Source organism: Mobula hypostoma, chromosome 2 (assembly GCF_963921235.1).
Source record: "Mobula hypostoma chromosome 2, sMobHyp1.1, whole genome shotgun sequence".
Taxonomy (NCBI): Eukaryota; Metazoa; Chordata; class Chondrichthyes; order Myliobatiformes; family Myliobatidae; genus Mobula; species Mobula hypostoma.
This window is the reverse complement of record NC_086098.1, coordinates 18899081-18926210: the sequence shown is the minus strand read 5'-3', so window position 1 is coordinate 18926210 and position 27130 is coordinate 18899081. Positions and strand designations below refer to the sequence as shown.

The window sequence follows — 27130 nt, the reverse complement described above, 5'->3', positions numbered from 1 at the left end:
GGGTTCATCAGGTGGAGAGGGGGAGCTTGCTACATGGACAGCAGCTTGCCGTCCTTATCACGCTGCCCAGGCTTGCGTACTTAGACAGCTGGGAAGCAATTTCCATGGTTGACCCTGACTGACAGAGGCCCTCATCTCATCATGTCACGTGAGTTTCTATGTCAATGGTAAGTCTTGAATGTCACATGGATCTTTAGTAGGACCTAAATGCTCTTAAATATTGAATGATATCTAATATAAAAGGCACATGTCTACCTAAGGATCTCACTTTCAAGGACTCTACAGCTCAAGTTCTTTCTATTTACTTATTTGTTTCACAAACGTGAGAAAATCTGCAGGTGCTGGAAATCCAAAGCGACACACACAAAGAAGATTACTTCTCTTCCTTTCCAGCCCTGATGAAGGGTCTTGTCAAAACGCAGACTGCTTACTCCTTTCTATAGATGCTGCCTCGCCTGCCAATTTCCTCCAGCATTTTGTGTGTGTTGCTTTATTTATTTATGTATTTATTATATCTTTTTTTTTGTATTTGCAAATTTGTCAGTCTTTGTGTGTAGTTTTTCACTGATTTTGTTGCACTTTTTGTTCTACTGTAAATGCCTGCGTGAAAATGAATCTCGGGGTAGTATATGGTGACATGCTACGTACTTTGATAATAAAATTGACCTTGAAGTTTGAACATTGACTTTGAACAGTGTCTGATTATCTTTAAAATTTTACTGCAGCACTGTAGGTACTTTAGGTTCTTCATGGATATCTGCCTATACAACAAAACTCTCTCAACATGCAGCTGGACTGCTCAATTGACTTGCAGTTTCTCTCTGTTACAGCTGGGTTAGGTGCAAACAGTGGAAAATTGTTTGTAAGTGGACTGTCACATTTAATTTCTCCACGAAAAGCTTCATTGCATCATACTTCTGAATGCCACAGGCATTCTATGAAATAAGATTTATTTGTTCAAGAGTTCAGAATTGCTTTTTATTCCCAAATGTTATAGCTGTCATATACATAAAAAGTGTACAGCACAAATGCTCGAGTTGCAAAGCAGAATCATTCATATTTGTACATAGCTTAAAAGTATTATTTCTAAAATAAGTTTCTTTTCACTTAACAATTTACCCTATTTTTAGTTGTATCTATAATGAACAAATTAACATTTATTCTAAAAACCATGAATATATACAGTTTAAATTTATTATCCATACATTCAAATGCAAAAGTTATTGAATACATTTTCAAATATTCTTGAGCAAATTAAACCTGTCACTTAAACACAAATTTCAAATTAGCATTAGTATATTTGGCCAGTATTTTAATACATATTTCTCTCAGCTTTGAAGTTGGAAGAAACTTCTATAACAATGCTGTTATAATAAATGTTTGGCAGATCACTAAAAACTCAAGGGTTCTGAAAAGCCATAGTTTTCACTCTCAGCTGACTCTGGGAACAGTGGATGTGGGGCAATTGAATATATGCCAAGCTCATCATCCAAGAGATCTCATTTAGTCACTCTCCCAACCTATTGTGTAATGGTGCATAGCTCCCTGAAGTTGGAATCTCATGCAGATAGGGTGGTGAAGAAAGCTTTTGGCATGCTGGCCTTTATAAATCAGAGCATTGAGTATAGGAGTTGGGATGTAATATTGAAATTGTGCAAGGCATTGGTAAGGCCAAATTTGGAGTATTGTGTACAGTTCTGGTCACCGAATTATAAGAAAGATGTCAACAAAATAGAGAGAGTACAGAGAAGATTTACTAGAATGTTACCTGGATTTCATCTAAGTTACAGAGAAAGGTTGAACAAGTTAGGTCTTTATTCTTTGGAGCGTAGAAGGTTGAGAGGGGACTTGATAGAGGTATTTAAAATTACAAGGGGGATAGATAGAGTTGACGTGGATAGGCTTTTTCCATTGAGAGTGAGGGAGATTCAAACAAGAGAACATGAGTTGAGAGTTAAAGGGAAAAAGTTTAGGGGTAACATGAGGGGGAACTTCTTTACTCAGAGAGTGGTAGCTGTGTGGAACGAGCTTCCAGCAGAAGTGGCTGAGCCATGTTCGATGTTGTCATTTAAAGTTAAATTGGATAGCTATATGGACAGGAAAGGAATGGAGGGTTATGGGCTGAGTGCAGGTCAGTGGGACTAGGTGAGAGTAAGAGTTTGACATGGGCTAGAAGGGCTGAGATGGCCTGTTTCCGTGCTGTAACTGTTATATGGCTATATAATAGTCCAGTTACGTAAAAGTGGTCCTTTTGGGGAATCAAATCTCTTTATTGGCTATAGGGAGCTTATGCCACTGAGCATACTGACTTACACTGCACAATCATGGTCTGAGAAGTGGGGATTTCCAGTGTGGTAAGCCTTGATCTTTTCTCTTATTTTTCAATAGTCGGAAGCTCCAATCTTTTCAAGGCCAGAGGGGGAGTTTCCGATTAGTGCTGCATTTACATCCTGTAGTGCTAAGATTAATGAAAACACTGGGGTTGGAAAGCACACAATTCTGTAACTCAGAAAGCCTCATTGCTGGAGAGAGAGAGAGATAGAGAGAGAGAGAGAGAGAGAGAGATTATCTGCAGACTTACATTTTATCTGCAAACTTACTAACCCACCCATCTACATTTTCTTATTTTCTTTCAAGTCATTTATATACATCACAAACAGTAGAGCTCCCAGTACAGATCCCTGTGGGATACCACTAATCACCTACCTACGATGCCTATAATCAATTATCGCCAGGCCATCAGACATAGGAGCTGAATTAGGCCATTTGACCCATTGAGTCTGCTCTGCCTTTTGATCACGGTTGATTGATTTCCCCTCCCAGCCCCAATCTCCTGCCTTCTCCCCGTAACCTTTGATGCCCTTACTCATCAGAAACCGATCAACCCCTGCTTTAAATATACCCAGTGACTTGACCTCCATGGTCACCTGTGGCAATGAATTCCACTGACTCACCACCCTCTGGCTGAAGAAATGCCTTCCTATCCGTGTTTTAAAGGGACACCCTTCTGCTCTGAGGCTGTGCCCTCCGGTCCTACACTCTCCAACTGTTGGAGCGACCTCTCCACCTCCATTCTGTCTAAGAATTTTAGTACTCAGTAAGTTTCAATGATATCAGCTCCCCATCCGCACCCCCCCCCAAACATTCTTCAAAGCTCTGGTGAGTACAGGCCCAGTACAGTTTACAATTCCAGGGATTAGAGTGTTCAACTCCTACCATTGTCTGTAAGGAGTTTGCACATTCTCTGACCATGTGGGTTTCCTCTGAGTGTTCCCACATTCCAAAGACCTACGCATCAGCTTAGTGAGATGTGAGCATGTTGTGTTGGTGCTGGAAGAGTGGCAGCTCTTGTAGGCTGCTCCCCAGCACACACTCGGACTGTGTTGGATGTTGACCCAAGGCAATGCATTTCACTGTATGTTTCAATGGTTTCAATGTACATGTGACAAGTAAAGATAATCTAATCTAATCTAATAATTTATCATGTACTTCTACATTTGAGCTAAAAAAAAATTAACAACTCTTATGCCGTTTTCTCAAGCAATCTGATACTCTATAAGGCTGAAAATTAATGTTATGGTATATGTGACCAATTTTCTGATTACTGGGGCATTCACTTTCAGTACTTGCTTTGACTGCTGTAGTGTTAGAAGTCTCTTCTTCATTAGAAATCTGAGAGATCCTTTGCATTTTTGCGATGGGACACACAAACTGCCCTTTCTGTTTGAAATGTTCCCGTGCCTGTGTCAAATAATTTGACTCAACATTGCTTTCCTTCTTGAAAAGAACTACATAACAGGTTGGGAAAAAATGACAGCTTAAAAAACTGTAGACCGATGCTAATATTGCAAATGATTGAACTATTGCCATGTATTTGTTTTCTCCCATGTTGAGATAAATGATTCCAAAAGAAATCCACAGAATTAGGTAAACAAGCATGCTAAAGGTGATGAATCTTGCCTCGTTATACATTTTAGGAGCCTTCCTTCCTTTGAAAGCAAGAATGAAACAGATGCAGGCAAGGAAAGCAGTGTACCCTAACATTATTCCGAAAGCTGTACGGGAACCTTCACTGCATTGTAACAGAATTTTTTTGGGCTTGGTTGTATTTTTAATTTTCTTAGGAGGAGCCAGACATAACCATGATGAACAAATGATCACTTGAACTGCTGTGACAGTAATTATAACAGGAAATGGCTTATAAAAAAGCCTTAGATTCTTACGGACGGTCGGATTAAAACTGAAGGCCAGAATGATCCTAAAGGACTTAACCAAAATACAAGAAACACAAAGCGTAAAGCTGAGGCTGAAGAGTGGATGGCGAATTTTACAAATGAGTTCAGTGGGCTCTCCAATGAAGAATACAGAGCTGACTAAACAAATCACCAGTGAGAACAACATAATGTAACACATCCAACCTCCAGCAGCCTTCACAGCCGGTGTACTCAGATGTTTTGTAAGCATTATGCCTACCATACCTATTATAAGTACTCCTAAGATGGCAATTACAACCAGCACAATAGATAATCCGTCACTCCATTTCAGAAAATCCACTGTTCTTTTCTGGCATTCTGAACTACCTGCATTGGACCATTCGTCGTCTTGGCACCGGGTACACTCGTTGGAATCTGCGGCAATGAAGAAACATTATGGAGGCAGTGCACTGAAATTGTGAAACTACCTGATTTGAGATATTAATGGTAGTTATATGAGCTTGACTACCAATTATCTACTGTGTGTATCATTGGAATTTGGGCACACCACAAAATCCCCGAACTATATTCCTTTCACGCAAGGCTTCCGCACAGGGAGTTTGTGAAGCTACTTATTGAGGCCTCTGTGGGTCAGTGTTGACCATGGATGTTGTGTCCTAGCTGTCTAGGTACGCCAGTACAACATGGAGAGTGAGCTGTTGCCCATGTAGCTAGCTCCCCCTCTCCACACAGCTGATGAACCTAAAGGAATGGCAGAGACCGATACAGTTTGGCACCAGCAGAGTCTCAGGAATTGCTGGTCAGCGTCTGACACCAGCTCCAGACTTTTCCCTCGGGACTTACTTCCAAAGCCTTCCCCTTGAGTGAGTACAGCTGCAAGGCAGCAAAAGTTTGAAATCAGAGTTTTCCTTCTCCTAGATGAGCTGCCAACCACGGCTGACAAGCCCCATCTACCGAATGCGACTGGTTTTAAGGCGCCAGTAGCCTGGCTTTGCCCCTTCTCCTTTCAGTAGAAACTCTTTTGCCGAGCTTAGTAGCAAAGCCACACGTGAAGACCAGGAGCTGACTTTGGTTATCAGAGTCTACTTCAGGCACACGCCATTGGGAGCACTTATTAGGGAGTGGGACCTTGTCCCCATTGGCTATAACAACCTTAAGGAATCTGAAACTACTCACAACATAGTGAATAATACTGGAGCAAATTACAGCTTACATTAATCAGCTCTGAACTCCAGGAGGAAGTGTTCGTTAGAAAAAATTGGAATAGTATTAAAGAGTACAATACAATTATGCATATTTTCTGACCCTATTCTTCAGGATGAGTCATTAAGTTGCTAAATCTGAGATTATGATTAACAGCCATTCATCACTTTTCCAATATTAGTATGCATCAGAGGCATGGATTGTACTGCAATTAACCTCTCCACTGCCAGTTGCTCAACCAGTTGAACTATTTCTAATTAATACTACACCAGACACACTATTTCTCTGTTATTTGCACAAATAATGACTTCAATTTCATATTTGTTAAACAGAACTACTGAGAAAAAGTCATTTTAATGTAGAGTTGACAAAGAACTACTAATTACTTATGCTCGCATTAAATTTATAATAGGTGGTGATTGGGTAATGTGTAGAGGACACATTGATTAAAACATCTTAAAGGGTTTTTGAAAACATTTCCCACCGTCTTCTCACACTGATGCTAAAGTGACATCCATGATGTTGGAAGTAGATTTGTAGTATTATAAATTCATAAAAAATCAACATAAGGGTGAAAAAATGCAATACTTAAGGGGAATGGTCAGGAACTTCCTCTCAGGCTGGTGCAAGTGTGGAACAAGCTGCCAGTGGAAGAAGTGGATGTCACTTTGTTTTCAACACAAGAGAAGTTTTGGATACATATATAGATAGATTGGGCATGGAGGGCTATTATTATTTTTTGTAACGCCAAAACGTAAAACTAATTGAAAGGAAAACAAGAGAGCTAAAAGGTAACTTTTGTGCATTTGGTTTTACTTTAGGTGAGGCATGCATGTATGATGTGGTGGCGTAATGACGTATGCCATTTACGTACTTTTACATATAACTCGCAATGCATTTGTAAACAACAAAGGATGCTTAATCAAACAATATACTTACAATATTATCCAAATACTACAGAAATATTAAATACACGATACTGCTCCACGCTTAGCTATAAACTCCAGCTCAATATAGAATGCATCATTATAGTATGACTATGACTATATGACTATCTCAACTTACACAATCAATTATTTTGTGTTTTATATTTGTAATGAATTTAGATCACTTTGTAGAGATTTGTTTTCACTTTGACATGAAAGAGTCTTTTTCTCTTGATCAGTATCAAAAAAAGCCAAATTAAATCCACTGTGATTCAATGTTGTAAAACAATAAAGCATGAAAACAGAGGGGTGAATATTTTTTAGTGGCACTGTAGCTTGATAGCCTTCTGTTCATTGGAAAAGGAAGATCTTAATGTAAAGGCATCCGTTAGTCTTGCAAGACCATGGATCTGCACCTGGAAAATCTTCACTCTCCAGGGCGCAAGGTTGTATGGAAGACCAGCATTTGCCCATGCTGCAAGTCTCCCCTCTCCACGACACCAATGTTGTCCAAGGGAAGGGCATTAGGACCCATACAGCTTGGCACCAGTGTCGTCGCAGAGCAATGTGTGATTAAGTGCCTTGCTCAAGGACACAACACGTTCCCTCGGCCAGGGCTTGAACTCACGACCTTCAGGTCGCTAGTCCAATGCCTTAACCACTTGGCCACGTGCCCACATATGTATGCCATAGAAGAAATAAATATAATGGCATGATTTCTAGATTGATATTGAACTTTGGAGCTCAGATTGAAATAGAAAAGTTTTATTTCTGATTTATAACTATGTAAACAAAAAAAGGTATAAAAATCATGAGGGGTATAGACAGGGTAAATGCAAGCAGGCTTTTTCGACTGAGATAGGATGAGACTAGAACTAGCGGTCATAGATTTAGGGTAAAAAGTGAAATATTTAACGGAAACTTGAGGGGAAACTTCTTCACTCAGAGGGTGATGAGACTATGGAATGAGTTGCCAGCGGCAGTGGTGGATAGGGGTTCAATTTCAACAGTTAAAAGAAATTTGAATGGGTACATGAATGAGAGGGCTATAGTATGAGTGCAGTTTGATGGGACTAGGCAGGTTAATAGTTCAACTTAGACGAGATGGGCTAAAGGGCCTGTTTCTCTGTTTTAGTGTTCTGTGACTCTAGGGCCCCATTTGGAGACTTCATTAGATAGCAGATTAGTGAAAGGCACATGGTTTTAAATATAATTAGCCACTTTACTACGAGGATGTCCAATCTCATATCTGGTACATCTTCCTACCATCCTGATACCTACCATTTTTGTCTGAGTAAGTTCCCTCAAGGCAGACACTACAACTGTAGCAACAACTATTTTCAAGTGAAACAGTCTTTCTTTCTCCAGGTTTACAGGTGTGTGAGCAACGAAATTCTCCAATCTATGAGGCACAGAATGGAATTGCCTGAGTTAGTGAATATTCAGCTTGTAACAGTGTTCTTCTCAAACTATTGCCCGAAGGCATCTTCAGAGATTTACCCCCCCTCAACAAAAAAACAGCAAGAATATCAAAAAGCAAAGTGATAATGGGAGGGTGAAGGTTGAATACTATAAATAATTTTATATGAAAATTTGGTTTCAATTTCTCACCCTGGATTTAAACCACTCTCAGACAAATATTATTCAAGCTTCTTTCTTTCACCCACCGCCCAGATCATGCTCTCTTCACCCACTGCCCAGGACATGCTGTCTTCCAGCTGCTGCCATTAGGAGGAAGGTACAGGAGCCTCAGGACTCGCACCACCAGGTTCAGTACCAGTTATTAACCCTCAGCCATTAGGCTCTTTGACAAGAGGGGATAACTGCATTCAACTTCACTAGCCTACTTACTGAACTGTTCCTACAACTTTTGGACTCACTTTCAAAGACTCTTCATCTAACATTCTTAATATTTATTGCTTCTTTGTTATTATTTTCTTAAGTATTTGCACATTTTTTGCCTTTTGCACATTGGTTGTTTGTCTACCCTGTTGGGTGGGGTCTTTCATTCACTCTGTTATGGTTCTTGGAGTATGCCTGCAAGAAAATGAATCTCAGGGTTGTAAATGGTGACATATATGTACTTTGATAATAAATTTACTTTGAACTTTGAACTTCAACATTCATCAGGTAACCATCTGAAGGAAATGTTGTCAGGCCTGTTCATAGCACAACCGGTGAAAATTATGAATATTAGACAGAATATAGTATTAATAGTAAGACTCTTGGCAGAATGGAGGATCAGAGAGATCTTGGCATCCATAGTACACTCAAAACTGCTGTACAGATTGACAGTGTTGTTAAGAAGGCTTATGGTGTACTGGCATTCATCAACCATGGGATTGAGTTCAAGAGCCGGGAGGTAATGTTACAGCTATATAAAACTTTGGCCAGACCCCACTTGGAGTACTGTGTTCAGTTCTGGTCACCTCACTACAGGAAGGATGCGGATACTATAGAAAGAGTGCGGAGGAGATTTAAAAGGATGTTGCCAGGATTGGAAAGTGTGCCTTATGAGAATAAGTTGAGTGAACTTGGTCTTTTCTCGTTGGAGTGACAGAGGATGAAAGATAACCTGATAGAGGTGTTTAAGATGATGAGAGACATTGATCATGTGGATAGCCAGAGACCTTTTCCCAGGGCTGAAATGGATAACACGAGAGGGCATAGTTTCAAGGTGCTTGGAAGGTACAGAGGGGATGTCAGGGGTAAGTTTTTCACACAGAGAATGGTGGGTGCATGGAATGCACTGCTGGCGATGGTGGTGGAAGCGGATACAATAGGGTCTTTTAAGAGACTCTTAGATAAGTACATGGAACTTAGAAAAATAGAGGGTTATGCAGTAGGGTAATTCTAGGCAGCTTCTAGAGTAGGTTATATGGTTGGCACAACATTGTGGGCTGAAGGGCCTGTAATGTGCTATAGTTTTCTATGTTCTATGTTCTGTTCTTAAAGGAAAACAATATTAAAGTCCATTATTGAATTAAGACAGTTCCTGAGGAACACAATCAGAGTTACAATTTGGCTGGAGAGATTCTAAAGACTAGGATAACACATTTGAAAACTGCATCAGCCAAAGCTCTGGTAAATAATTTAATCTGACGCATCTAGCTGGTGGAACTTACAAAGAGAGAGGAAGAAGGAATATGCATCACTTACTTTAACTAGAAAATGTATTCACCCAAATCACTTAACATGCCAGGTTACAAGTAAGGTTAATACATTAGACCATACTCCGGTAATTCCTGTTGGTTAATTTGATTAATTGCCTTTTGTAATAAATCTTTCTTATTGGGGACTGGCAGCCGCTATCACTTAATCCAAACTATTACATTTCTCTGCTTGGATTTTTAAAATTAGTCTTGCTTGTTTCAGTTTTGTTTTCCTCCTTGCTGTTAAAATGTTCCATACTTTGTTGCATATCATTGCAGGGAATCATGTAAAATTTAACAGTAACTCACACAAGATGCTGGAGGAAGTCAGTAGATCAGTCAGCATGATTGGAGAGGAATAAACAGTCTATGTTTTGAGCTGAGACCTTCCATCATTTGGGTGTCAACCCAAACCATCAACTGTGTATTCCTCTCCACAGATTCTGCCTGACCTGCTGAGTTCCTCCAGCATTTTGTGTTTGTTACTTTGGATTTCCAGCATAACAGAATTTCATGCGTTTAGCTCTTAACAAAAATGTTAATGTATCTTTTCAATGCACTGTTAAAATATAGTATATTTGATGTAGTTTGGTGTAATGTGTATAGAACATTTTAAACAAATCACATTCAACATCATTCTTTATTTTTTACTTGGAATATGAATTTGCCAAGTTAAGCTTAAGACCATTAAGAAGTACAATAGAGAAGTAGAATTCCAAATCATTCTATAGAAGATACGTAAAAGAAATTGCACAAAGAAAAAATATGAATCTAAAGTAAATACCTTTGCAATTTCATTAAAACCAGGCTGGAAGGTAATTGATTCTGTTTCTGCATTATAGTTACCAACTGTGATAAATTCTGTAGAATTGTTCACTGTTTTCCAGTGTATTAAGTCATAGCCACTGGAGTAATCTCCTGAACTGTCAAAATGAAAGGATCCATTTTCTGTTGGAAACCGAACCTTTTTCATTTCACTGAGCAACTGGAAATAAAGGAATGATCAATTAGTTTAAATTTATAAAACAGAAAGACAAATACAGCTGAAGGAAGCTCAGTACTGTTGCTATTCTCCCTAGGAATGGGCATCCTGCAAAGATCACACCAAGTGTATAACATGCAATACTGAAGCTGTAAAAGAACCCAAGAGTAACAGCAAAAGATGTGCAGAAATCTGTGGAACTTGCTATGAAGTCTCTGTTCATGTGTCCACTGTAAGAAAAACACCCAACAAGAATGGTGTTCGAGGAATGTCACCACAGAGGCAACCACTGCTCTCCAAAAAAAAACATTGCTGCACACCTCAAGTTTGCGAAAGACCACCTGGATATTCTACAATACTTCTGGGACAATGTTCTGTGGACAGATGAGACCAAAGTGTTGGCAGAAATACACTTTGCTCTATTTGGAGGAAAAAGGGCGCTGTACATCAACACCAAAACCTCATCCCAGCTGTGAAGCATGGTGGAAGGAGCATCATGGTTCAGGTCTGCTTTGCTGCCTCAGGGATTGGTCAGCTTGCAATCATTGAGGGAACAACAAACCCAAAATTGTATCCATACATTTTACAGGAGAATATCAGGGCAGCAGTCTGTCACCTGAAGCTTAATAGAAGTTGGATAATGCAACAAGACTGCTGAAGGGTCTTGGTCTTGGAAACATCAACTGTTTGCTCTTTTCCATTGATGCTGCCTGGCCTGCTGAGTTCCCCCAGCATTTTGTGTGTGTCACATATAATATTGGATCATTGTTCTCAATATATAAATGAACAAGTATGTTGTTTTTTACGCTATTTATCTAGTTTTAGAACATGTGAAGATCTTATCACATTTTAGATTATATTTATGCAGAAATAAAGAAAGTTCTACAGGGTTCACAAACTTCCTAGCACCACTGTAGTGACATGGTTGTGGCCAGAGTCATCATTTTTTTGCAGCAATGGATAAAACTAAGACATAATAGAAAGATTTTTGTTTACTTTGGTTGTGTTTCAGGTTCCAGAGAGAAACTTCAGCAGAGTTTATAAGTTACATTTATTCTATAGAACCAGCTCAATGAAATTGCAAACTTTGGAAAACAGGAATTCCCGAAAAGGAGCTCACCCTTAGTGAAGTTTTTGCTGTGGCAAAACTTCTGATTGTTGTGAAAAAATGTTATACATTTTGTGAAGCGTTTATTTTCCCCAAATAATCATTCTCTGCGGGGTTCTAATATTCGATCTGACAACAGGTCGTTTTTCTCTGCCAGCCCTGGTGTATATGGTTCAAATGGTTTAACTTAAGTTCAAAGAATGTTTACAGTATACAACCTGAAATTCTCACTCTTCGCTAACATCCATGAAACCCTTAATAATGAACGGCAGAAGTGGCAGAATCCCAGTGTACAAGCAGCAGAAGAATCATCCACCTCTCTCCCCCGCCCCGCTTGCACAGCATCATGGTATTGTGTTCCTAACAATGTCAGCTTTTATTCATTATGTTTACTGATGTCTGTTCCTGAAGGGTAAGAAATAATATGATGAAAGGTCAAAGCAATGGGAAATTGGTGAGACTATCACTTTCAAACATCCAAGGTGATATTAATCTGGGTGTTCCATTTCTTTGGAAAATAGTGTCATTTTACAATCTAAAAACCAAGGAATTGTAGACAATTAAAGTTACACTAACTTCTGTTGTGAGGAAATTTCCAGCCTATAAATAAGGGTAGGATAACAAAATGGAGTGTATATATAGACATTTCTTGTGGACATTCACAGTAAAAGCAAAGAAATAAAGTAGAATCAATGAAAAGTTACCCACAACAAAGACGGACAAACAACCAATGTGTAAAAGACTACAAGCCATGCAAGTGCAAAAAGAGAGAAAAAAAATCAAGTTCAGAGATGATAAATGGAAGGGGTTTTCGATCCACAAGGAATAAAACAAATTATTTTCTAAAAGGTGATGATTTGATACAATGGACATTCATAAGCAAAATGATCATAAAGATTGAGGGAATGCTTGCCTTCAAATCTGGAGGAGTTGGCACCTGGAGGGAGAAGTTGTGCCATTATTAATCAAACCTTGAGAGTAAAGTGAAAAGTTCTGAGAAAGGTATGTTGGCCATAGAGGGAATACAATGTAGATTTACCCGAGGTTACATAACTTAGGGGCTTATACCATTGAATTTAGCAGCTTGATGGCTGATTTGAATAAACTTGCCAGATAATGAAAAATTCCTTTTCTGCTAATTAGGGTGCCCAGGATTAGATGGTGTAGTTTAAAAATTGAAGCCAACCCTTTGAGGAGTGCAATTAGAAGATTTAACTAGAAGATGATAGGGTTTTTAAACTCAGGCCCTGAAAAGATGGTGAAAGAAAATACCCTCTCTACACTTAAACTTCCTGTGTATGTACTTAAAAGCATTATGAACTGATTACAAACATAATGATAAAAAGTGCATTATTGTTGGATAGCTCTACTTTGATCAGGAGAGACCAGATGGGCTGAATGGCTTAAAATAATACGTTTTCTATGATTCTAAGAGCGGAAGAATAGAATGTGCACATGTTATGGGTAGAATTTCAAAGAAAGGATTGATTGAGGTGATGAAGAAATTTGAAGCCGAGGGCAGGTGCTTTTTTTTTAGAATTGGAAAACAGCAGCAGATATCTGAACGAAGCGACGTGTGGAAGCAAAACGGCAAATAGTAAAGTACTGGGACAATCAATGCTGGAAGAGAAGGTCTAGCAGCCAGGAAGAGGAAAAGGCTCTCAGCGTTTAAGAGATGCTGGTCTAATACAAAAGCAACCTTGATATCCTTACCTGCCATGGTGCAAAATCAAAATTTCTATTACATTTTTGATTATCACAATTGAGTACCTTCTGAAGAGCATGAGTAATGGCTTTGATAGCTAAATATACACAATAGCTGTACGCATCATTAATATTTTCTGTTATTTTGGAATATTGACAAGATTCAGTTGACTGCGAACTTGTGCATTTCTGAGAAACATTACTTCTGTAGCTATTATTTGAAAGGCTAAAAAATTCTCTAGTAAAATCATCAGTATTTTTGGGATGTGTCACCAGTTTCTTCAGGTATTCATTAAAATTTGGAATGGTTCCATTTTTGAACGTAAAGCCCAAAATAGTTCCAACTTTTTCAGCTTGAATCATGCTGGCAACTTCCTTAGAATTAGACCAGGCATCACTGGCGATCCAAGTTTTATTTACTTGATTGTCAATCAATATTTTTAACAGTTCCTTAATTGCTGATGATCTAAGAAATGCAACAATAACTTTTGCACTTGAATTCATAATTTTTTCTGCAGCTTTTTTGATGTAATGGTCCTGTCCTTTCATGTTATGAACAGGGATTAGGAAACGAAAATCAGTGCATGTTCCCAGTTTCTGTGCTTGTAAAATTAAACTGTTCATTGCTGCTATTCCATAATCATCTTCAGTTGCTAGGACTCCAATCCAGTTCCACTCCAGACGTTGAAGAAGTTTGGCAATGGCAAATGTTTGATGCTTGTCGCTGGGAACAGCTCGGAAAAATGACGCAAACTTCATTTTGTCGCTGAGGCTTTCTGCTGATGACACATAACTTATCTGTTGGGAGTTCAAGAAAGAGCAATGTTTCAACATGAAAGTATCTCCCATTATCTGAAAATGTAATTAAATGCAAACACAGCTTCTTTACAGCAAATGTCAAAAGTGTTGGAAGCAATTTATATCTTTTTACAAATAGTAAGGATGGAAATGTACGAAGGAGAAATAAATTTGTACTATTTCAGTGACTTCCAGTCCAAAGCAAAAATGGCCCAGTACTACTTGAAACTCCTCATCTAAAATTTCTCGGTCACATCAATCATAAGCCCATTAAGTCTGATGTAAGTAGTTACCAATAAGCACTTGTGATGTGGACAATTCTCAACCTCAAAACTTCCTACCTTATTACATTTTAAGTCTAGTCCTCCAAATTAAATAGAAATAGATTATATTTATTGGGCATATTTAAAGCAGAAATTGATGGGTTCTTAATTTGTAAGGGTGTCAAAGGTTACAGGGACGAGGCAGGAAAATAAGTCAGTTGTGATGGAATTGCAGAGACTTCATGGGCCAAATGGCTTAATTCAGCCCTTGTGTCTTATGGTCTTGTGGTCTCATGATCTAACTCAATAGTTATAACATATGTTATTGCATTGAACAGAAACAGCTATTTCTAGGGTTTCTGGAATTAAATCCTCACAAGATCAAAAACAGTCTGCTTATGTTGCTGATTTGTTGCGTTATCATGTTCAGTAGCTGTCAAATCTTGCTAATATCATTTCATGTTATAACATTATCATGAGCCATTAATAGTTTACAAGCCTTCAAATCATGAACACATATCCCATTTTTTCTGTCTTTCTTTTTTTTTGGAATTGTCCTACCCCATCTCCCCCCCAATAATTTTAAAAAACCCTCCAATGGCAACAGCACCAGTTTACGAGATGTAGCAAGTCTATTCATGTACCCTGGAACAATGAAATAGGAGCAAGTGTAGGTCTTATGAACCATTCAATAAGACCATAACTGATCCTCTGTCTTGCTGTCTCACATACTCAATTTCTTTGAACTGTGGCATCAAGGATGGGGACTTCAGACCTACACACATAATTCCAAAATGGTATTTCACCTCCATTACGTATAATTGGAATAAGATTTCACTACACATGCTCTTGCAGTAAATGATGACTTGCCACTTGCCTTCTGAATTGCTGCCTGTATTTGCATGTGATTTGCATATAAGAATGCCCTGAAGACTGAAACCTTTCACTTAAAACCTCATAATTTAAATAAAATCTTCCTGTCTTTCAAAGTAAATAACTTTATATTTATCTTTCTCAGGCATGACCCAGGCGCAGATCCATGGTCACGCGAGACTAATGGATGCCACCACCACCATGACCTTACCCATTCATACACTTACTGTATTGTATGCTCTAAAACCAAGATAGAGTCGTAGAACACTACAACACAGAAAGAGGACATTTGGCCCATCCAGCCTATGCTGAACTATTAACCTGCCAAGTCCCATTGACCTACACTCGAACCATAACCCTCCATATTCTTATATTCCTCCTATCTATGTACCTATCCATGTTTTTGTTAAATATTGAAATCAACCCCCCCCCAACCACTTGTGCTGGCAGCTCATTTCACACCTTCACCACGCTCTGAATGAAGAAGTTTCCTCTCATGTTCCACTTAAACATTTCACCTTTCACCTTTACCCCTTGACCTCTAGTTCTAGTCTCAACAAACCTTAGTGGAAAAGCCTGCTTGCTCTTAACCTATCTAAACCTCTCATAATTTTGTATACCTGTATCAAATTTCCCCTCATTCCTCTACGCTAGGGAAAGAAGTCCTAACCTATTCAATCTTTCCTTATAACTCAGCTCCTCAAGTCCTGGCAACATCCTTGTAAATTTTCTCAGCACTCTTTCAATCTTATTGACATCTTTCCTGTAGGTAGATGACCAAAACTGCACACAATGCTCCAAATTGGGGATCACCAAAGTCTTACAACTTCAGCATAACATTCCAACTCCTGTACTCAATACTTTGATTTATGAAGACCAACATGCAAAAATCTTTCTACATAACTCGTTATCCATGCATAACTCCATAGACCCTATCTACCTGTGATGCAACCTTCAAGGAGTTATGGATCTGTATTCCCAGACCCCTCTGATTCATTGCATTCCTCAGTGCTCTACTGCTCTCCATGTAATTCCTACCCTGGTTGGTCCTCCCTGACACTTGTCCGGATTAAATCCATCTGCCATTTTTCAGTCCATTTTTCCATCTGGTCAACACTTCACTGCAAGTTTTGATAACCTTCCTTTCTGTCCACTATACCTCTGATCTTGTTGTCATCTGCAAATTTGCTGATCCAGTTTACTATATTATCATCCAAATCATTGATATAGATGACAAACAACAATGAACCCAGCATTGATCTCCATGGCTCACCACTAATCAGAGAAGCAACCATCTACTCCAACTCTGTGGCTTATCCCGCAAAGCCAATGCCTAATCCAATTTAATACCTCATCTTGAGTATCAAATGACTGAACCTTCTTGATGAACCTCCTCTGCAGGGCCTTGTTAAAGGCCTTGGTGAAGTCCATGTAGACAACATCCATTGCCTTGTCTTCATCAACTTTCCTGGTAAACTCCTCGAAAAGGTTGGTTGGACATGACCTACAATGCACAAAGCCATGTTTCCTATCTCTAATCAGTCTCTATCTATCTAAATACTTATATATCTGGTCCTTTAGAATGCCTTCCAATTACTTGCCCACTACTGATGTCAGGCTCACGAGCCTATAATTTCCTGGCTTCCTCTTAGTGCCTTTCTTAGACAATGGAATAACATTGGCTATCCTGTAACCCTCCGGTACTTCATCTGTCACAAAGGATGATTTAAATATCTCTGCTAGGGCCCCTGTAATTTCTGTACTATCCTCTCATAAGGTCTGAGGGAACACCTTGTCAGGTCTTGGGGATTTACCCACCCCAATTTTCTGCAAGGTAGCGAACGCCTCCCCGTCTATAATCTGTATGCAGTCCATAACTTCACTGCTGCTTTGCCTCACTTCTGTAGATTCTATGTCCATTTCTTGTGTGAATACAGATGCAAAAATCCATTTAAGATTTCCCCCATCTCTTTCAGCTCCATGCATAGATGGCCACTCTGATCTTCCAGAGGACCAACTTTGTTCCTTGCTATCCTTTTGCACTTAATATATCTGCAGAAGTTCTTGGGATCTCCTTCACCTTGTCTGCTAGAGCAACCTCATGCCTTCTTTTAGCCCTACTGATTTCCTTCTTAAGTGTTTTCAGGCATTTCTTACCAAATTTTCCTAATCATGTTATTCTAGCCTTTTATTCTGACAGGAACAGGGATTCAAATTTCTGTGGCATTGGAACCAGTTCTGGAGGAGGTGGGACAGGTACAAACAGGATGGTTTGCACCTGGGCTGGACTGGAACCAACATCCTAGGGGGAGCATTTACTACTGTTGTTCAGGAGGATTTAAACTAATGTGGCAGGGGGATGGGAACAAGTGCAGAGAGAAAGAGGGGTGTAAAATGAGGGTAGAAGCAAAAAGTAGTAAGGTGGAAAGTGGCAGGCTGGCAAATCCAGGGCAAAAATCAAAAAGGGCCACTTTTCAACATAATTGTATAAGGGCTACGAGTGTTGTAAAAGAGCGCCTGAAGGCTTTGTGCGTCAATGCAAGGAGCATTCGTAACAAGGTGGATGAAACGAAAGTGCAAATAGTTACTAATGAATATGATATAGTTGGGATCACAGAGACCTGGCTCCAGGGTGACCAAGGATGGGAGCTCAACATTCAGGGATATTCAATATTCAGGAGGGATAGACATGAAAGAAAAGGAGGTAGGGTAGCATTGCTGGTTAGAGAGGAGATTAACGCACTAGAAAGGAAGGACATTAGCCGGGAGGATGTGGAATCAATATGGATAGAGCTGCATAACACTAAGGGGCAGAAAATGCTGGTGGAAGATGTGTACAGGCCACCTAACAGTAGTAGTGAGGTTGGGGATGGCATTAAACAGGAAATTAGAAATGCATGCAATAAAGGAACAGCAGTTATAATGGGTGACTTCAATCTATATATAGATTGGGTGAACCAAATTGGTAAGGGTGCCGAGGAAGAGGATTTCTTGGAATGTATGTGGAATGGTTTTCTGAACCAACTAGAGAGCAGGCCGTTCTAGACTGGGTATTGAGCAATGAGGAAGGGTTAATTAGCAATCTTGTCGTGAGAGGCCCTTTGGGTAAGAGTGACCATAATATGGTGGAATTCTTCATTAAGATGGAGAGTGACATAGTTAATTCAGAAACAAAGTTTCTGAACTTAAAGAAGGGTAACTTTGAAGGTATGAAAATTGAATTAGCTAAAATAGACTGGCAAATGATACTTAAAGGGTTGATTGTGGATATACAATGGCAAGCATTTAAAGGTTGCATGGATGAACTACAACAATTGTTCATCCCAGTTCGGCAAAAGAATAAACCAGGGAAGGTAGTGCACCCATGGCTGACAAGGGAAATTAGGGATAGTATCAATTCCAAAGAAGTAGCATACAAATTAACCAGAAAAGCGGCACACCTGAGGACTGGGAGAAATTCAGAGTTCAGCAGAGGAGGACAAAGGGCTTAATTAGGAAAGGGAAAAAAGATTAAGAGAGAAAACTGGCAGGGAACCTAAAAACTGACTGTAAAAGCTTTTATAGATATGTAAAAAGAAAAAGATTGGTTAAGACAAATGTAGGTCCCTTACAGTCAGAAACAGGTGAATTGAGGGGAACAAGGACATGGCAGACCAATTGAATAACTATTTTGGTTCTGTCTTCACTAAGGAGGACATAAATAATCTTCCGGAAATAGTAGGGGACAGAGGGTCTAGTGAGATGGAGGAACTGAGGGAAATACATGTTAGTAGGGAAGTGGTGTTAGGTAAACTGAAGGGATTAAAGGCAGATAAATCCCCAGGGCCAGATGGTCTGCATCCTAGAGTGCTTAAGGAAGTAGCCCAAGAAATAGTGGATGCATTAGTGATAATTTTTCAAAATTCTTTAGATTCTGGACTAGTTCCTGAGGATTGGAGGGTGGCTAATGTAACCACGCTTTTTAAAAAAGGAGGGAGAGAGAAGCTGGGGAATTATAGACTGGTTAGCCTAACATCGGTGGTGGGGAAACTGCTGGAGTCAGTTATCAAGGATGTGATAACAGCACATTTGGAAAGTGGTGAAATCATCGGACAAAGTCAGCATGGATTGTGAAAGGAAAATCATGTCTGACGAATCTCATAGAATTTTTTGAGGATGTAACTAGTAGAGTGGATAGGGGAGGACCAGTGGATGTGGTTTATTTGGATTTTCAAAAGGCATTTGACAAGGTCCCACACAGGAGATTAGTGTGCAAACTTAAAGCACACGGTATTGGGGGTATGGTATTGATGTGGATAGAGAATTGGTTGGCAGACAGGAAGCAAAGAGTAGAAATAAGCGGGACCTTTTCAGAATGGCAGGCAGTGACTAGTGGGGTACCACAAGGCTCAGTGCTGGGACCCCAATTGTTTACAATATATATTAATGACTTAGATGAGGGAATTAAATGCAGCATCTCCAAGTTTGCGGATGACACGAAGCTGGGCGGCAGTGTTAGCTGTGAGGAGGATGCTAAGAGGATGCAGGGTGACTTGGATAGGTTGAGTGAGTGGGCAAATTCATGGCAGATGCAATTTAATGTGGATAAATGTGAGGTTATCCACTTTGGTGGCAAAAACCGGAAAACAGATTATTATCTGAATGGTGGCTGATTAGGAAAAGGGGAGGTGCAACGAGACCTGGGTGTCATTGTACACCAGTCATTGAAAGTGGGCATGCAGGTACAGGTGGTGAAAAAGGCGAATGGTATGCGGGCATTCATAGCAAGAGGATTCGAGTACAGGAGCAGGGAGGTACTGCTGCAGTTGTACAAGGCCTTGGTGAGACCACACCTGGAGTATTGTATGCAGTTTTGGTCCCCTAATCTGAGGAAAGACATTCTTGCCATAGAGGGAGTACAAAGAAGGTTCACCAGATTGATTCCTGGGATGGCAGGACTTTCATATGATGAAAGACTGGATCGACTAGGCTTATATTTGCTGGAATTTATAAGATTGAGGGGGGATCTTATTGAAATGTATAAAATCCTAAAGGGATTGGACAGGCTAGATGCAGGAAGATTGTACCTGATGTTGGGGAAGTCCAGAACGAGGGGTCACAGTTTAAGGATAAAGGGGAAGCCTTTTAGGACCGAGATGAGGAAAAACTTCTTCACACAGAGAGTGGTAAATCTGTGGAATTCTCTGCCACAGGAAACAGTTGAGGCCAGTTCATTGACTATATTTAAGAGGGAGTTAGATATGGCCCTTGTGGCTAAAGGGATCAGGGGGTATGGAGGGAAGGCTGGTACAGGGTTCTGAGGTGGATGATCAGCCATGATCATACTGAATGACAATGCAGGCTCGAAGGGCCGAAGGGCCTACTCCTGCACCTATTTTCTATATTTTCTATGAACATAAGAACTCTGTACTCTCTAAATTTCACTTTTAAAGGCCTCCCAATTAGCAAGTACTCCTTTGCCAGAAAAAAACCTGTCCCAATCAACACTGGTCAGATCGTTCCTGATACCACTAAAATTAGCCTTTCTCTAATTTAGACTTTCTATATGAGATTTTGTTTTAATATTTTAAACTTCCCAGAGTCACTATTGACTAAAATCTGAATTGGATCATTCACCTAGTTGTTTCATCTAGACGACCAAATCAAAAGTTATTACCGTGACTATCTCACCGTTTATCTCTCTGAAGTCTCCCCCATATGTAAAAACAACAAGTCAACAGCTCGATGAATGGTGAATACGCTGGTCAATGATGACTCTCTACATTCTTGATGGACAATAACCCACTGAAACTTTTAGGAGCAGATGACCACATCTCAAAAATGAATTACAAAAGCCCGTGGTTGAAGTAAAAATAGCTAAATCTTATGTAACAAAATTTATTTATTTATTGAGATACATCGCGGAATAGGCTCTTCCAGTTCTTCGAGCCAGGCTGTCCAACAATTTAATCTGAGCCTACTCACAGGACAATTTACAAAGACTAATTAACCTACTAGCCAGTACGTTTTCGGAGTGTTGGAGGAGATCAGAGCACCCAGAGGAAACCCACATGGTCACGAGAAGGACATACAAATGCCTTAGAGGTAGTGGTAGGAGTTGACCCCTGGGTCTCTGGTTCTGTAAAACATTCTGCCACAATGCTTTACAGTTCAGGTGACCTGGTTTCAATGCCCACCACTGCTTGTTCTCCTCGTAACCATGTGGGTTTCCTCTGGGTGCTCCGGTTTCCTACTACATTCCAAAGTCGTACCAGTTAGCAGGTTAATTGGCCATTTTCAATTGTGATTTGGCAAGGATTAAATTAGGGGACTGCTCAGCGGTGCGGCTCAAAGAGCAAAAAAGGCAGATTCTGCACTGTATTTCAATAAAATAAAATAAATTTTAAAAATAGATGTACGTACCTGTGGGATGAGGTAGACGTTCAACATTCTTGCAATCACGATTGAGATTTCTGAAAACAAATCACCTACAACTGCTTTTACAGCTGGTAAATAATCTGTGTAATTGCAGTGAATTTTGACACTCTTGTCTGAGGAATTAAACTTGGAAAGAAATTTCATGGTGGCTTGTATTGCAGGGGCAACATCAGCGCAGCTGTCATAAATTTCATATCCTAATTTGACACCCGGTAGCAAGGTAGAATTATTCATCTGCTCAATAGAATGCACCATAGCTTGGGCCATGAGGAATGTGGCAGTATTAAATCTAGAAAGATATAAAGATTTAACAGTCTTCATGTTCCATCTTGTGTTATTTTGATACAGTTTAATCTTAAACTAACAAAGGAAGGACTTAATTGTTGCTATCAAGTTCTGTTTAGAAACTTCTCCTTGCACAAGGTGGTGAATCTTTGCAATTTCCTGTGCCGGTAGGTTGTGGATGCAAGGTCATCAGGGGTATTTAAAACAAAAGTTGATATTTTTTGAAGAGTAACAGTTAGTGTAATAGCTTAACAGCAGCATCAATCACTGATCGGGGTTCAATTCCCACTGCTGTCTATTAGGAGCTGGTACGTTCTCCCTGTGAGTGCATTGGTGTTCCCCAGGTGCTCTGGTCCCCCCTCACATTCTAAAGTTGTACGATTAAGGTTAGTGAGTTGCGGGTACTGGAAGTGTGGCAACATTTGCAGGCTGCCCCCAGCACATTGCAAATGATGCACTTCACTGTATGTTTTCATGAGCACGTGACAAATGAAGCTAATCTTTCAATCTTTCTTTCTTAATTTTTTGAAGGATCAGGCAATTCTGGGCTATGGAGAACTGGCGCAGAAGAGGAACTGAGGCTTTGGCATATCAGCCATTATCATATTCATTATGAGAATGAGGGGCAGTGTGACCTATTTCTGCTCCAGGTACCTTAGACATTGACTGGGAAATGGGGGGCTTCATAATGCAAGGGGATGTTGGTGTCGGATCGCAGGAGAGGGAATTTGTTGAATACCTATGAGATTGCTTTTAGAACAGTTTGTGCTTGAGACTACTGAGGGAAAGGCTATTGTGTAATAACCCAGGTCTTTTCAGGGATCTTAATGTAAAGGAACCCTTAGGAGGCTGTGAGTATCAGTATCTCAGTGGAATGAAGAGAATTAAAGAGGCATGAGTGAGGAACTTGCCCAGGTGGATTGGAGGAGGACAGAGCAGAGTTGGCTGAAGTTTCTGGGAATTGTTCAAAAGATGCAGGATAGGTATGTCTCACAGAAGAAGTTCTCAAATGGCATGAGTAGGCAACCATGGCTGACAAGGGAAGATAAGGATTGCATAAAAGGCATATAAGGTTGCAAAAGTGAGTGGAAAATTAGATGATTAGGAAGCTTTTAAAATCCAACAAGAGGCTACTAAAGAGCTATAAGAGGGGGAAAAATCAAATAAGAGGGCAAACTAGCCAATAAATATAAAGCAGGATACTAAAAGTTATTTTGGTTATATAAAGAGTAAAAAGGAGGTGAGAGTTGATATTGGACCATTGGAAAATGATGTTGGTGAAGTAGCAATGGGGGACAAAGAAATGGCAGATGAACATAATAGGTAATTTGCATCATTCTTCACTGTGGAAGACACTAGTGGTGTGCCAGAGGTCCGTGAGTGTCAGGAAGCAGGAATGAGGGCCATTGCTATTACAAAGGAAAAAGTGCCAGGCAAAGTCAAAGGTGTTAAGTTGGATAAAACACCTGGAACAGATGGACTATATCCCAGAGTCCAGAGAGAGGTTGTTGAAGAGATAATGGAGAGTCCCGGAGGACTGGAAGATTGCAAATGTCACTCCACTCTTTAAGAAGAGAGGAAGGCAAAAGAAAGGAATCTATGAGGTTTCCCAACCTCAGGGGTTGGGAAAGTGTTGGAATCTATTATTAAAGATGAGGTTTCGAGGTACTTGGAGACTAATGATAAAATAAGTCTAAGTCAGCATGGTTACTATGAAGGGGAATCTTGTCTGACAAATCTGTTAGAGATCTTTTAGGAAGTAACAAGCAGGGTAGACAAAGAGTGGCAGTGGATGTCATTTTGCTTGGTTTTCAGAATTCGTTTGATAAAGTGCCATACTTGAGGGCTGCTTAACAAAATAAAATCCCATGGTGTTCCAGGAAAGGTACTGAAATGGATAGCGGAATGGCTGTTAGTTAGGAGGCAGTGAGTGGGAATAAAAGGATGGCTGCCGTGAGGGGAATAGATTATAAAAGCAAGCAGACAGTGCTGAGCCTTTGTAAGACACTAGTCAGGCCGCATTTGGAGGATTGTCAACAGTTTTGGATCCCTTATCTCAGAAAGGATGTGTTGTCATTGGAGAGAGTCCAGAGGAGGTTCACAAGGATGATTCTGAGAATGAAGCGGATAACGTAAGAGGAGTATTTGGCAACTTTTGGCCTGTACTCACTGGAATTTAGAAGAATGCAGGGGTATCTCATTGATACCTACCAAATGTTGAAAGGACTTGATAAGGTGGATGTGGAGAGAATGTTTCCTATGGTGGGGGTATCCCAAACGAGAGGGCACAGCCTCAAAATTTAGAACAGTGGTAAGGAGGAATTTTTTAGCTAAAGGGTGGTGAATCTGTGGAATGCTCTGCCACAAACTGTGGCGAAGACCAAGTCCATGGGTATATTTAAGGCGAAAGTTGATTGTTTCTTAATTGATCAGGGTATCAAAGGAAATGGTGAGAGGCAGGTGTATGGGGTTGAGTGGGATCCGGGATCAGCCATTATGGAATGGCGGAGCAGACTCGATGGGCTGAATGGCTTAATTCTGCTCCTCTGCCTTATGGTCTTACGATCTAAAACTCCTGGCATTAGAGGAAAGTTACTGGCATGGTTAGCACATTGGCTGATTGATAGGAGGCTGTGAATGGGAATAGAAGGATCCTTTTCTAGTTGGCTGTCAGTGACTAGTGGTGAGGCACAGGGACCAGTGTTGGGACCGCTTCTTTTTATGCTGTATTTTAATGATTTAGATGAAGGAATAGATGGCTTTGTTTCCAAGTTTGCAGATGATATGAAGATTGGTGGAGGGGCGGTAGTGTTGAGGAAACAGGAAGTCTGCAGGAGGACTTATACAGTTTGGGAGAATGGGCAAGAGAGTGATAAATCAGATACAAATTTGGGAAATGCATGGTCACACACTTTGGTAGAAGAAATAAATGTGCAGGCTATTTTCTAAATGGGGAGAAAATCCAAAAATCTGAGATGCAAAGGGACCTGGGAGCCCTTGTGCACAACACCCTAAAGGTTAACTTCCAGGTTGAGTTGGTGGTGAGGAAGGCAAATGCAATGTTAGCATTCATTTCAAGAGGTCTTAAATACAAGAGCAGGGATGTGATGCTGAGGCTTTATAAGGCACTGGTGAGGCCTCACCTTGAGTATTGTGAGCAGTTCTGGGCTCCTCATCTAAGAAAAGATGTGCTGGCATTGGAGAATATTCAGAAGAAGTTCGCAAGGATGATTCCAGGAATGAAAGGGTTATCATACAAGGAATGTTTGATGGCTCTGGGTCTGTACTAGCTGGAATTTAGAAGGATGAGGAGGGATCTCCTTGAAACCTTTCGAATGTTGAAAGGCCTAGACAGAGGAGATGTGGGAAGGATGTTTCCCGTGGTGGGAGAGTCTAGCACACCAGGGCACAGCCTCACGATAGAGCGGCGCCCGTTCAAAACAGAGATGCAGAGAAATTTCTTTAGCCAGATGGGGGTGAATTTGAGGAATTTGTTACTACAAGGCAGCTGTAGAGGGGCCAGGTCATTGGGTGTATTTAAGGTGGAGATTGATAGGTTCCTGCTTGACCATGGCACCAAACGTTATGGGGAGAAGATTGGGGAGTGCGGCTGAGGAGGGGAAAAAAAAGATCAGCCATGATTGAATGGCGGAGCAGACTCATTGGGCCAAATGGCCTAATTCTGCTCCTATGTCTCATGGTCTTATGGTCTCCTTCTGGGCAGTGTCTTTACTGTTCGGGTGACCCCAGCCATTATCAATACTCTTCAGGAGTTATCAGCCTGGCGGTAGTGGTCACATAACCAGGGTTTGTGATACGCACCAGCTGCTCATACAACCATCCACCACCTGCTTCCGTGGCTTCGTGTGATCCTGATTGGGGGGGAGGGGGAGGGGTTCTAAGCAGGCGCTACACCTTGCCCAAGGTTTACAACTTAAAAAAAAACTAAAAATAGTTTGCAACATCTGATTTCTCTTTCATAAATGCTGCTGAATTTTATTATTATTCAAAAGGCGCTGCATTGCAATCTTCCTTCAGTTCCTTATTCACCCAAGTCTTAAAAATAAGACACATAAATGTATACATATCTAAGGAATGACACAAAATAATCTGAATAATTTATCTGTCATTTACTTGTTTCACAATACAATTTCCTCAGACTAATTCTGTAATGGGTCTACCTTAGCGGGTGATCTCATCGAGACCCATTGAATGTTGAAAGACCCAGACAGAGTGGATGTGGAGAAGATGTTTCCTTTGGTGAGGGTGTCTAGGACCAGATGGAGGGCACAGCCTCAAAGTTGACAGATATTTCTGGGTGTATTTAAGGGTGTGGTTGATCGGTTCTTGATAAGTCAGAGAGTGGAAGGTTATGGGGAGAAGGCAGGAGAAAGGGGTTGACAGGGAAATGGATCAGCCATGATAAAAATGACATAGCAAACTTGATGGGCCAAATAGCTTAATTCTGCTCTTATATCTTATGGTCTGATGGTCTTGACATTAACTGATTACTTTCTACTTTTTATTTACCTGCATATGTTCTTACAATCAATTTTTATGTTTCTTTCGTAATTACTGCCTCATTTTACTTTCCCTTTCCTTATCAATGTCTTGGCACTTGTTTTCTGAATTCAGAAATTTTCTGAGTCATCAGGATAACTGCTCTTTTTGGCACTATAAGGTATCTTCTTTAAGCTGTCTTTAATTTCCAGTCATGCTTTGAGTTCATTCCCTGCTGGGATTCTAGACTCAGGGGTTTTACAGTATCTGAAATCTGTGTAAACTACACCGCACTTGAAAATTATTGATATCTTTGAGTTTCTTCAATTTTGGTTTCTTGCTCTTCTGCTGCCCAAGTCTGAAGATCATCTTCCTCATTCATTACCTTTTCCTCCTCCTTTAAGGCTCTGCTTAGAAAATCTCTCCTTGTCTATACTGCCCACGATCTGATCCAATACTTCCCTACGTTGCTCTGTGTTTAATTTCATATGATCTTGTTCTGGCAAAGAATATTAGCAAGTGTTATGTATAAAATAGTATATATAAGTGCTTATTGTTTCCACATAAATTTAAGAGAGTATGTTAGTGGAGTAGTTGCCTTAAGTGGCTTGCTAAGGAAAGGAACGCAAGTTGGGTTTTTGACTCCCTTACTGTAAACACGGAGCCGATATGTACATGGAGTGGGAGAGGTTGCAGGTGAGTGTG

At 40.2% G+C, this 27130-nt stretch overlaps 1 protein-coding gene across 1 annotated transcript in view; it reads right to left on the bottom strand.

The window, feature by feature from the left end:
- Positions 1-3394: 3394 nt before the first annotated feature.
- The window catches only part of LOC134343100 (G-protein coupled receptor family C group 6 member A-like), a 33890-nt gene continuing 10154 nt past the window's right edge, over positions 3395-27130 (bottom strand). The window contains exons 3-7 of the mRNA XM_063041988.1: positions 21626-21929; positions 13299-14087; positions 10280-10480; positions 7625-7745; positions 3395-4628 (exon numbers count right to left, since the gene is read on the bottom strand). Of these exons, the coding sequence (XP_062898058.1) occupies positions 3514-4628; positions 7625-7745; positions 10280-10480; positions 13299-14087; positions 21626-21929 (2530 nt within the window). The 3' untranslated portion in view covers positions 3395-3513. The remainder of the gene's footprint in view (positions 4629-7624; positions 7746-10279; positions 10481-13298; positions 14088-21625; positions 21930-27130) is intronic.